Source organism: Rhamphochromis longiceps, linkage group LG16 (assembly GCF_057381845.1).
Source record: "Rhamphochromis longiceps isolate RC_006_pf linkage group LG16, R_longiceps_female_GT1.1, whole genome shotgun sequence".
In the NCBI taxonomy this organism is placed as follows: Eukaryota; Metazoa; Chordata; class Actinopteri; order Cichliformes; family Cichlidae; genus Rhamphochromis; species Rhamphochromis longiceps.
Window position 1 is genome coordinate 10,148,896 of NC_140572.1, and position 12,430 is coordinate 10,161,325.

Genomic DNA, 12,430 nt, shown 5'->3' on the forward strand with positions numbered 1-12,430 from the left:
GGAAAAAGTGTCGACTTTATACCAGTTTTTAAATCATGTTGATAGGTCACGTAAAACCAGAGATATGATAAAAATATTTTTAATGTTTGGTTTTCTTCCTGAATACCATCGTTGTTTATATTTACTGCGGGAAGAAACGGTAAAAACTGCGTTTTATAAGGAAAACGCTCGAAAACACTCTCCGCCTGTGAGCAAAAACATACTACTACTACTTACTTCCAATAGTGTGAACATACTACACAGGTCATGAACAAGATTTTTTAAAATTTTCATTGTAAGTGGGCTAAAGCAGTTATTTAAAAGTCGTCTAACATAAACGTAAATGCTGTAATTTGATTATTTTAATAAACCATGTGACTTGGATGGATTTGATGCTGGCGTGACAACAGTGCACACGTCTAATGTTGCTCACAGTGGTCCGAGGGACCGCTCAGGGAGTTTGTTTGTTCACTCAGACACATGAAAAATTAGAGGGAACATTGCTAATAACCAAACTAAACTGATGATTAATCCTAATGAAATGTTTGTAATGCATTTTTCTACTAGTCACACATTGACTTTCATACAGCACTTTATCTACCTCCATGGCTCCATGGTCGCAGCAGATGGCCGCCCCTCCCTGAGCCTGGTTCTGCTGGAGGTTTCTTCCTGTTAAAAGGGAGTTTTTCCTTCCCACTGTTGCCAAAGTGCTTGCTCATAGGGGGTCATATGATTGTTGGGTTTTTCTCTGTAACTATGAAGCGCCTTGAGGCGACTTATGTTTTGATTTGGCGCTATATAAATAAAATTGAATTGAATTGAATTTAGAATCAACAATTAACCTAACACGTGCATTTTTGCTGGAGTACCCAGCAGGCAAAGGAGGAACATGCAAGCCCCACACAGAAAGGCCCCAGCTGGGATTTGAACCAGGAACCTTCTTGCCCTGTTTCCTAACCACCCCACCACCCTATTACAGCTCTTGTTTCTGTGTGAAGGCACCATCTGACCTCGTTATGACCTTTGTTCTTATGTGTACCACATATGACCACTCCTACACAGTTTTACTGTTCCCCAAGATTTAAAATCCACCTGATCTGAACCGATTCAGGTCGAATTTGTCCAGGAGCAGTCTCGGTGTACAAACATTTATAGCACCTATACAAAAGCGTAGCATCCAGGGTATTTTTGCTTCTATCAAATATCAAAATGGGTTAAATTTGATGAGTTAAAGCAGGGTCAGAACAAAGAGACCAAACACTGTTCCGTACCTGACTATCTGCAGGTCAAAGCGGACAGATGTGTCGTCCTCTGATAGCTGTTGCACGCTGAACCCCAACTCAGCCACCATCTGACCAATGAGAGCACAGGGACAGGGACAATCAGTGAGCAGGAGGATGCAAGAAAATCCAGCAGACATCACTAGACTTGATTTGGTGAACAAAGGTCACTCAAAATAATCGAAACTTCATTACTGACGTATTCTGATTTTAAAGCTGCAGTTCAATATATTTGATTCAAATATTTATTCGGGCAAATCAAATGTGCTTTAAAGTTTTCTTTCCCTTCTGATCAACTTCCAGCTGGACCAACTCCTATGTGTGTGTGTGTCTTTACATGCACCGATCACTGACCTTAGTTCCTCCCTTCATGGGGTTTCCAAGGTCACACACCACCATTTTAGTCTGGTTCTCTTTCTTGTAGGCGCAGGACAGCCTAGACAGGGCCTAAGAAAAATAAGACATCACTGATTATTACAAGAATTATTACCAGCTCAATGATGAACTGGATTGTACAGTAATACTTTATGAACAAACATTCCAATGCAAGAACTTTTCAGCTTTATTTCTCAAAGTACAGCAGCAGGAAAATGTACCTCCTCACTTCAAAGTGAACATTAAACTGATTTTGCCTGAATCTGGGCAAAGTGGAGTGGTGTCTGTATTACCTGACTGCGACCGCTGAAGTCAGCCTGCTGCGGAGGGTAGATGTGGAGTTCGGCCTCGTAGGCTCCCTCGCCTTGATTCTCAGCTGTGATCTCCAGGGTCAGAGCGTTATCATCGCCAATGTAAATCTGGTCACGGTCACTGAAGGGAGGCAAAGAACACTAAACTGAGGGTTTCAACCTAAATTTCCGTCCTGATTTCATTGGCAAAACTTTTTGGTTTAACTTAGGTTGAGTTTGTTTTCTCACCTTTTAACCGACAGCTTGAGGTCAGGTTTGCAGATGTTGTCAGGCCCACAGTCCAACAGGATATGAACCTGATGGAGAGAAGAGCAAAGATGAAGATGTTCAGTATCAAAGAACGATAAATAAAAGGAGTCATTCAGTATTGTTTGGTCCAAACTACTATAAAGCCTTCATTATCAAAAAAATTTATTGTGAACTATCATTCTCTACATGCCAACATGACTACCAAAGGCCCTAAAAGTCACAGATCGCTGTTCATTCATTGAATAAGCTGCACATACTTACCTGTTTGTTGATTTCGGATGGAGATGACATGTCAACAATAGGCTGCAATCCCGTTTTGTCTGCAGCCTGCTGGTAGTTCATACTGTACTCCATTGACACTGAGATGGGAGTGATCTTATCCCGGAACTCTCGATTATCCTGACAGAGCAGGAGGAAACATAAAGAGCCATGTTTGTAAATCCATTCCTGGGAAGCATTTTCCTTTTATCCTTCAAACTTTGAAAACCTCTGTGGTCACAAATCCAGTTAACATGCATCTCTAAAAGCATCTTTCATCCTGTGTTAGTCCTGTGATCCTAAACCGTGTGACTCGCTCACCAGGTAGACCCACTGCTCCTCGCAGGTCGGCCCTTTGCCGTTGGACACGGTCGTGTTTTTGGAGTACTGAAAGGTGCCACTGTGCAGGAAGAAGACACGCTTAGTCGTCTCCTTCTGCTTCAAGCGGTCCAACATGAGGTGCACTCGGAAAGCTGGGAGAGTTATTAGACAAAATGTGAATGTTGCACCGCCACAACTAATGCAACTCTTCTTGTTGTGCGGAGGGAAAATCGGATGTAGCTTCTGCAGATTTACTTACTGAGCAGGTTTGGAGCCCTATGGCCGTTGACCTTCAGACAGTACTTCACCTTAAAACTGAAAAACAACACATGAGTCCCCCCTAATAATGTTTAACAATGATGTTTCAATCAGTTATTGACAAAAATGCACAGCAAAGGATGACTGTAGGTGTTTATGTGTGCAGGCGAACCGAACGTATTGACAAGAAAAAGAAAAAACCTGTCAGAAAAGACTACAAGTACATGTTTTAGTAGAAATGTGACTGCTCACCATGATACAGGTGTGCTGGTATTAGACAGTGTGCAGTTCTTTTCCTCAGGGTTGATGATCAGGGGTGTGATGTCCAACGTGGCATTTACACTGATCACTGGACGGGCTCTGTACATGCACAACACACCGAGGTTAGGTCAGTGACAATACAAGCAACAAAAAAGTTGCTTATTAAGATGAAAGATTTTGATGAAAGACTAATTGACTGTTACAGCTCTAATCAAGCATTTAGCATTTTACAAATGATTTTTAAAAGTATATTTAAAAAATTGCCTTGTAAGGTGCTCAAGGCAGAACACATTAAGACAGACAAAAGTATTTAAAAACCACACAGCATCATGTCACATGGCTGCCATGGCTGCTGGGACAAAGCTGTTTTTAAACCTTGTTGTTCGTCCTGCATTTGGTTTGTTTTGGAAAATTAAGTATGGAAAAACAAGCTTTTAGGAATTCCAGTGAATATGTGGACACTTTTACTTAATGTTCTAGGCCTTAAACCTGCATTCTTCTTAATGTCCAGCAGGGGGTCGACAGCTGTTGTTGCAACAAGTCTCTGCAAAACTCTCCTTTAACTTGATCTGAGTACATGCCTCCATAATGACTGCATGATCTACATCACTGATTCTACTGTACATTTTAGAAAGCAGTTATTGCAATTGACAGCTGAGCGTACAGTGCCCCAGTCAGAAACCCTTCCACTCACTCATCACATCTGGTTTCAAGACCTCAACAATGGAAACACTCCATGCACATCTGGTTGTTCTAAGCGGTTATGAATGAGTATGACTGTATGAAAAGGGTTCACATTAAACATTTAGGATATATATGTACATAAATATTAACAAACAAAAACAAATGAGCACGGGGATGAAGGTTGAACGTGTCCTAATAGCATCTGTAAAGCCAGTAGGAGCTGAATGAAAACAGCAGCTCTTTGATATCAGAGGTGGCCTTGCTCATTAAACTCATCAGCTTCTATCAGAAGCATTACAGACACACACACAGTCACAGCAGGCAAGCACACTCACACACGCAGTGTAGATTAAGGATTTGATTACCTGTACAAAACGGCTTTGTCTGCTCCAAACACTCCAACTATTAAATCTGTGGGGCAGAAACACACATCAGCTCTTTTTCACAGCACAGCTACTGACATTCATTTGCCTCCTGCTGTGCTTCTCTACATGTACACGTTTCTGTGTGTGTGTGTGTGTGTGTGTGTGTGTGTGTGTGTGTGTGTGTGTGTGTGTGTGTGTGTGTGTGTGTGTGTGTGTGTGTGTGTGTGTGTCTTTACCTGGATATCCATTCTGGTCTATGTCAGTATTTCCAGACATGGAGTACCCAAAGCTAGGGGGCATGTAACTGGATGCCCATTTGCCCTCCAGGCGCTGAGAGATGAGGCAAACATTTCAAATTAAAAGTTTATGTTGGAGCTCTTGTTGCTATAGTAGTAAACGTCCTTTCAGCTAAAAATTATAGCACACCAACGTGACTGGGAGGATGTGGGAAGGCCACATCGACGTGACCAGCTGCACAGTGGTCAGAACTGAATCCAGTTATCTAAATCAGCTGATTTGAAAGTGAAACTAAAAACAAACATAACTAAAATAGTTCTTACAGCCATTCTTTGAATGTCTAATCAGGGTTTTATGGTAATCCCAGACTAACTGTGAACCAGTTTAAGTGAAAACTTTATGTTTGCTGTATTTTCAGTGAGGTTAGAATCACTGGTTTCAGCAGTCTTTGCCTGTGACGACTTCAGAGTGTGGGCAGGATTTTCACTGTGTACAGCGCTTCACACCATAAACACTAAACAGAAGTCTTAAAAATGAAAACAAAGAATAAAAGTTGTCACCTATATAACATTTACAAAATCCAGTTACTGTAGAAATCTAACTATAAGCGGGTAACTAAAGTGTATATAAACACAGTGAATGGAAGGGGCAGGTGTGGCATTTACCTGGGATGGTGATGCTTTGGGCCCCTGAGGGCTGCCATTATGGATGTAAACCAAGCCATTATGGTTGGGGCCTCCGTAAGGAGCAGAGATGGCCACATCTGGACAAGAGTGGAGGGAGATGTGGAGTGGGTAAAGAACTACTGTGTAGATGTCAAGGTGAAAAGCAGCTGATGCATTTACTAAATCATGTATACTTCAGCAGGGACCTGTGTCTGTGTTTGTATCCACACATATGTATCTGTGGACAAATTTCAGTTTTAAACCGCTGTTTCAACTGGTCTTCATCATCAAAGGGATGTGTGGGGGCTTGAACTGGTTAGTGGCTCACTTTATCCTCACAAAGACAGAAAGAGCTAAAACACCGGAGGGGGAGAGGGTGGTGTGTTGTGGTGCTCTCTGTTACCATTGTAGCCATCCATGTTCAGGTCTCCTAGCGCTGCAATGGCAGAGCCATATCTGGCGTAAACTTCGGACCCAGTGAGCAACCGAGGTGGTTGGAAGGAAAATCCACCCCGACCAAGATAGACAGACACCTGAAGAACACACACACACACACACACACAGACACACACACACACACACACACGGTTTTAACAAACTGAAGCCTAACAAAAAACTCCACATCTTTTATATTTTGCTCATATTTTAGAAAGATTTACCCTTTGCCTTAAATTTGTGTTACAGTATTAATATTTTAAAATTAGTGCTGCCAGCGTTAATCTCATTAAAATGATGTTAACGCCATAACTGCAGTAACGCGGCAAATCTCCATTAGCAAGTTAGCACGGGGCGATCCGTGCTAACTTGCTGCATGCTTTGATGCCGTGCAGCCCTATGCCTTAGCTAACTCTTGTTAACTTCATTTTAACAATATTAACACTGACAGCACTATTTTAAAATAGCTTCATACTTCGGCACAGAGTTGTTAATTTTCTAATTACTTCTTACAAATTTGATGAGTTTCCAGCTAAATATATTTGCTTTCTTTAATAAAAAACAAAGAAAGCACAGTTCACCTAATCTGTCAAACACTTTTACAGTATGAGTATGTATGTATGCACATATGCAACGGATGCTCTGTGTGTGCCTACCTGTCCCACCTCCCTCAGTTTTCCATCTGAGCCCCTGTCCATGAAGAGAGGAGCTCCAACGAACACATCCATATTACTGACAGACAGATGAAACACAAAATAAGAACACCAGATTACTTATTATTTGATTATATTAATTTAATATTCATTCATCTGCATTTTATATTTATAACTAAAACACAGTGTATCCATATTATTCTAAGGGCAAAGCGTCTGTCATCCTTTACATCCCTTTGTGATCTGTTTGACACTAAGAAGAGTGCTTGTAGAGAGGACAGAGATGGCACAAGAACGGGTGAAAAGGCTGTTTAAACAAAACTATACACCGAGTCATCGAATCGCTCAGTATGGAGTGATTTTATCTCAACTGCTTTTTTACTTTAGAAGGTGCCGTGCAGCATTGCTCCATCAACAACAGCGGAAAGACTTAAATGTCACTCAGAAGACATCAGAGCTGTGTCGACTGATAAACAACAACAACTCTAGTATCACATTTCCACGATGTTACCCACATTTCACCCACTCTGATTCTTTGCCAGATAAATAGATTTTAATAGATTTACTGACACTCATTATTTCCTCTTTCTTAAACGCACCAATAGAGACCAACCAGCTGTTTATCATCATCAACCAGTTAACACAATACTCTCACAACAGGAGCAGATGGGAACAAGCAGTCAGTGTTTGTTAGCATGCTGAACAGAAACACTGATAAGATGGTCAAACATCCTCTGAGAGGTTTGGTGGTTGTGTTTGATAATTTTCACCACTTCCTTAAAGCGATGGCATTAGCACCCAGCTTCTCTCACACCACTTATTTTAGTTGGCACACAACTAAACACGTAAACAAGTGTATGAACCACCGCAAACTTCACAAACGTGTAAAGTCTCGAAACACTCCAAATTTAGCCGCGTTCTGGTTTCACTTAAAAGAGGCCATCAAAGCTCAAGCTGACAGCAAAGTGAACAGTGTTGAAGTTTGAGCGTTTCCAGAGGTCAAAAGCAGTTGTAAAAAGTCTTCAATGTGCTTTTAAATTACCCGGGAGCTCTCGCAAGAGAAAATAACAGAGCTCACTTCACTATCGAGGGTACAAGTACACCAAAGTCTACTTTAGAGACGCATTAATATAAAAATATCTGCCATTCATATTTCCCCCAAACACTACCCAAGCTGGACAAACATTAGCTCTTCTAAGTGTCAGCTCTTGTCATTTTAATGGTGATTGGAAGTAGGATTCAGATATTTAAAGAAAAATGGATTCCGGTTTAATATGTAGCTTTAACACGGCAGAAAACACTGATACACACTCACACATACACACAGAACCACACCAAATAGCAGCAAAACACAGCAAATAATACCCCCAACTGCCACCAACTGCAAAGAGAGACAGTTCAGTGGAAATATGTTGTCATCCTATTGTTGCACTGTGGTGACAAAAATTGTTCTGCCATAAATTCCATGGATGGTGCTGTACGGATATCTACGTACAGAAGAATATATCTATTCTTTTATTGGAGGGCTTGTCTTAAACCACAGATGGGGAAATTGTATGAGCACACACAAACACGTACTCACCCGTCATTGTTGACATCAAAAGCTGCAACTGAATGTCCAAAGTACGCGGCCATCTACAAGATGAGAGCGAAGGAGAGTCGAGGAGATGGAATCATGAGTTTACACAAGAAAACACGCAGTCACAAACATTTTGGTCAGATTGGAAATCTTTAGATTGAACTTTTTATTTAAGTATATTATATTAGCATTACAAAATCAAAAGCATTTATTGCCTGTCAGACTACTGTGGCCTTTTGAAGTTAATAGTCTTTAGGAACTCAATGTTATATCTCTGTAAATAGTTGTGATGTAATGGCTGCATCTCTGATACAAGCTAGAATGATGTTTCTCCTCGTAAAGAAACACAGTCCATCAGCGGCTTCTGAGTGAAATAAGAGGCCGTTCTCAAACCACAACCCAGTGACTAGCACAATGATATCAGAGGTGAGATCGCATAAACAGAAGACATTCAGAGAAAACTAAAGGAGGAGTGAGAGGCTTGACGTCAGGGAGAGGCGTCTGTCTCTTTAAAGAGAAAGCAGGCAGCAGGAAGCTGAAAAGTGAGGTTACAAAGTTCAGAGAGGGAGCTATGGTGGACAGACAGGAAAACGAAGAGGAACTAATTAACTCGAGCGATGACAGTCTGTTTTCCTCCCCACCCTCCTCCCCCTCTGCTACATCTGCATCTGGAGCAGTTTACATCTTGATTTAAGATCAGTGTTCACAGGATCTTCTACACCTAAAAAGATCCAAAGCCTGGTTTCTTCAACCCTTCAGAACTACCAAAATAATAATACAGTGGATACAGGAGCAGCTCTCTTCTTCTTGCCATCTGACACTGACCATTACTAAAAAGGCATCCAGCACGTTTCTTTGTGGTAGCAGGAAAAACTGCTCTGTTCTTCTGACATTTAGGTGTTTTACAGCAAACTAAAAAAACATTTGCAGCTCACTGAGATGCTTAATGTGCAGCTGAATATAACCCCTCTGTGTAGACATGATCGATCATTTTTCTCAATGTAATAAGTGAATATCATCTGGATTACAGCTTCTTGAAAAGTAACTGTTGGTGAACAGCTCATTAATAAACCACAATCAGACCGTATTTCAAAGCAGGTTCAAAACGGTATAGTACAAGCTGTTACATTACAATGCACGCTGATGCTCGTCTCCTCCAGGCAACCAAACACCCGTGTCAACTTCCAATATTTCTAACTGGCCTCGTGCAATCTGTAAACTGATCTAGAACGCCTGCTGATTTTTTGTTTTTCTCCACCCCTTGTTTTACTGATTATATCCTCAGGGGCAAACCCACTTTGAAACATGCAGCTGTGGCTTTCTGTGCCACAGAGTATGGCTGTCCCACAACTCACCTGTGACCCTGTGAAGTTGATCATGGACTCCATGACTGCGCCGTTAAAGATGTTCACCTAAAACATCGAAACACAGCACAGATCAGCAGCTAAATCCCCATTAACGCTTTTAGAACTCAGCAGTGCTGCTGTGCATCTCACAATAATAAAGCATCTTCTGCTTCTGTTATTGACATAACACATTTACAGTAATAACACAGAATCATCAAATGTCAGCAGCACCGTTGAATCCAGCTTTGTGCACTGGTTCCTAATCTAAGGGTCCAGCCCCTCTAAAAGTTTACCAGACATTATGAAAGGGAAAAAAAATCTGTTTCTGCTATACAACTTTCTCTGATCTTTGCCACTTCTTCACTTATGCAGTAATAAGCCAGTGCAAGCAGTTTCACTGGTTTATAATAGCCCACATCAGCTGCATTATACCCTTGGCTCCAACAATTACTTAAAAATTAATCAACAAACCTCAATATTTATATCCTGGACGTGACTCCAAACTACAAAATTAAACCCAAGAGAGATTTGTACTTCATTATGTCTTCTTTTCTTACTCTTTTCTATCCGGTCATTAAGTCTGACGTCACTATCAGTGTCTGGACCTAAACTCTGCTGCAGGTCCATATATCAAACGATCACTATGGCATTACTGAGAGTTGAAAAACTGTCTAAAGTCTTTCATCTTTAATAAAATGATCAGCGTTCTGCTCTACCAGGTGTAATAATTGAGTTTAACATCAAGGCATCCATGAAAACGGAATTTATGACATTTAACGGAGTTAGAAGTTAGCAGGAAGTTAGCTCGCTAGCTTCTATCTAAATACAATATAGCATGTCCTGACTACAGGGTTTTGGAAACAAATTAAAACGTACAGCTCTGCTATCACTTCCAACATAAATGAAGACAGAAAACTAAACAGCAGTGACGTTTGTAGGGTTACTGAAGTTTGGCTAGCTGGTATATAATGATGTGCTACATGACCGCTAGCGACACATCTATGTTAGCATAATATAAACAAGCTAACTTTTTTTCCACTCGATAAAAGTTAACGTGAGTGTTCTCGGTGGTCAGGAACAAATGTAATCGCATGGCAGGATGCTGTAAAAGGACCAAACTTCAGCCAGGAGAACAACTGAGATAATCCATCCACAATACGAGGTTAGTCATTCATATACTGCTGCATGGGCTGGGCTGTAGCTACATCCTATGGTTTTAAAAACTGAGCTTAAATAAATGATTAGCGGTAATAAAAGCCGAGGGAGGTCAACAGGGATCACTGACTGTTTTAGGAGCTTTTTGAGATCAAATAGAAGAAAATACATAACATTAAACATGTTAACAACACAAAAGCCATATTAAACGCAGACTACTTTAGGCCCGGAAGTAGGATTCGTCACGTCATCACTTAACGACCGGATACACATGGTGCTGTAGACAGTGCTGTATTTTTAGCTTATTTTTCTCTGTGTTTTATTTGCAATGCAATATGAAGCCACAATGATTAATATTTAACAGCAAGCTTATGTTTCCTAATGAAAAAAAATCTTAAGTCTTTAAAGTGTGGGTTTATTACTCTAACCATATGTAATGAACATAAGAAGAATTGAAGTTAGTCTTTGTAACTGAAACTCTGAACTCTCAATAACGGTTTGCTTTAAATTGTTATACAACTAGATGAAGAGAAACCACCAATCATCCAATCACAGCTTGAGCTTGAGAAGACTGACAGTGAATATCTGAAGCAGAGCACTAGCTGATAATTGTTGGTTAGATGCTATGAAGCACTCTGCCTAAAGCCCTGAGGTAGGTACACTCTCTGACCACAGACTGACTGGATAATATGCATGTCCTGCACTATGGAAGCTCTAGGACAACAGCCGTAACTTGGCATAGTTCAAACATTGAGAAGTGTGTGTGTGAGCTTGTAACACTTACATAACCCAGCGCCTTCTCCCCCCTCGGTACTCCAGTCACAAAATCTGTGGAAGCATAAAAAGTTGAACAGATAGACACTAACAGACTGGTTATCATCTAACTACAGATGTGACTTTTTTTGCTATTGCTTCAAATATTGCTGTTATAATTATGCCATTGACTTGGTTTATATGAAAATCAAAAAACCCAACACTGTTACATTTACTGTGGCTTTAAAAGGGAAGCTGGGCGTCCACGGGACACTGCCTTTAAAAAACAGAGCAATTAATTCAACTCACTCCGAGCCTTTTCTTTATAAGTGTGTGAAAACTGTGTGAACATTTCACACTGGTGTATTTGCAGTACACTTGCATTATATAAATCCCCTTCATTATCCCTCTTACCGTCCTTTCCATCGCCATTGAAGTCTGCAACTGTCACAGAGTATCCTGTGAACACAATCACAGAGTCTCTCGGTCAAACTGTTCAAATTTTCTGGGGTTTGATCGTTTCAAAAAATGTTTAAAGATGCACAAGGACCTCTAAATAAGAATTTGTGTATATAATTCAAACATATTGTAATTTACAGGCACATTCTCAAAAGCTAGACACACTAGAAAAGTTCATCCTCTGTGTTTGGATCGTTCTCAAAGCTTGCAGCTGCAACGTTGTAATTTGTGTAAATGCTTTACTGTTAAACTTTGCTTTCATAGTTTTATATTTGACAGTTATTTATTTTACACATAAAAAAACTCAAGCAGCAGGTTTTTTTTTTTTATCTCTTTATACCAGGTCCTGCTTGTAGACCAGCACTAATATGATGATCACAGACTACATGCAAAAGATGGATTCCACCCACTGGTTAACAAAGAGCTCTGAGACATAAACATAGAAGTTATGAAAATCTGACTGAAGGTGTGTACGTGATTGTGTAGTTACCAAGATAACTGTCGTCATACTGGGCATTGGCTGACTTGGTGGAGAGCGTGTTTCCATAACGGGTGAAGTAATCATTAGTGAAGCGGGTAAAAATCTCTGAGACGTCATCCGAGATCAGCTGACCTGAAGAGAGAGGAGGAGAGAGAAGAAGAAAAGACAGAGGAGACGGCATGGAGGAGAACAAGAAGAGCAAAGCAAGACAGAACACAAGGAAAGAGTGAGGATAGAGAGCAAGAGAGAAAAAAAGATGGAAAAGAAAAATGTTAGAGCACAAGAGACAAAAGTGAAAAAACACCAGCAATTTAGGGGAACAGAAA

General features: G+C 40.5%; 1 protein-coding gene across 1 annotated transcript in view; it reads right to left on the reverse strand.

Annotated features, from left to right (window-relative positions):
* The window catches only part of itgav (integrin, alpha V), a 47,267-nt gene that overhangs the window by 9,592 nt on the left and 25,245 nt on the right, over window positions 1-12,430 (reverse strand). Inside the window, exons 7-24 of the mRNA XM_085384327.1 lie at window positions 12,114-12,236; window positions 11,579-11,623; window positions 11,196-11,239; window positions 9,266-9,322; window positions 7,914-7,966; window positions 6,335-6,410; window positions 5,647-5,776; window positions 5,244-5,341; window positions 4,578-4,671; window positions 4,342-4,387; window positions 3,284-3,391; window positions 3,033-3,088; window positions 2,774-2,925; window positions 2,456-2,593; window positions 2,174-2,241; window positions 1,928-2,066; window positions 1,614-1,706; window positions 1,251-1,330 (exon numbers count right to left, since the gene is read on the reverse strand). Of these exons, the coding sequence (XP_085240453.1) occupies window positions 1,251-1,330; window positions 1,614-1,706; window positions 1,928-2,066; window positions 2,174-2,241; window positions 2,456-2,593; window positions 2,774-2,925; window positions 3,033-3,088; window positions 3,284-3,391; window positions 4,342-4,387; window positions 4,578-4,671; window positions 5,244-5,341; window positions 5,647-5,776; window positions 6,335-6,410; window positions 7,914-7,966; window positions 9,266-9,322; window positions 11,196-11,239; window positions 11,579-11,623; window positions 12,114-12,236 (1,600 nt within the window). The remainder of the gene's footprint in view (window positions 1-1,250; window positions 1,331-1,613; window positions 1,707-1,927; window positions 2,067-2,173; window positions 2,242-2,455; window positions 2,594-2,773; window positions 2,926-3,032; window positions 3,089-3,283; window positions 3,392-4,341; window positions 4,388-4,577; window positions 4,672-5,243; window positions 5,342-5,646; window positions 5,777-6,334; window positions 6,411-7,913; window positions 7,967-9,265; window positions 9,323-11,195; window positions 11,240-11,578; window positions 11,624-12,113; window positions 12,237-12,430) is intronic.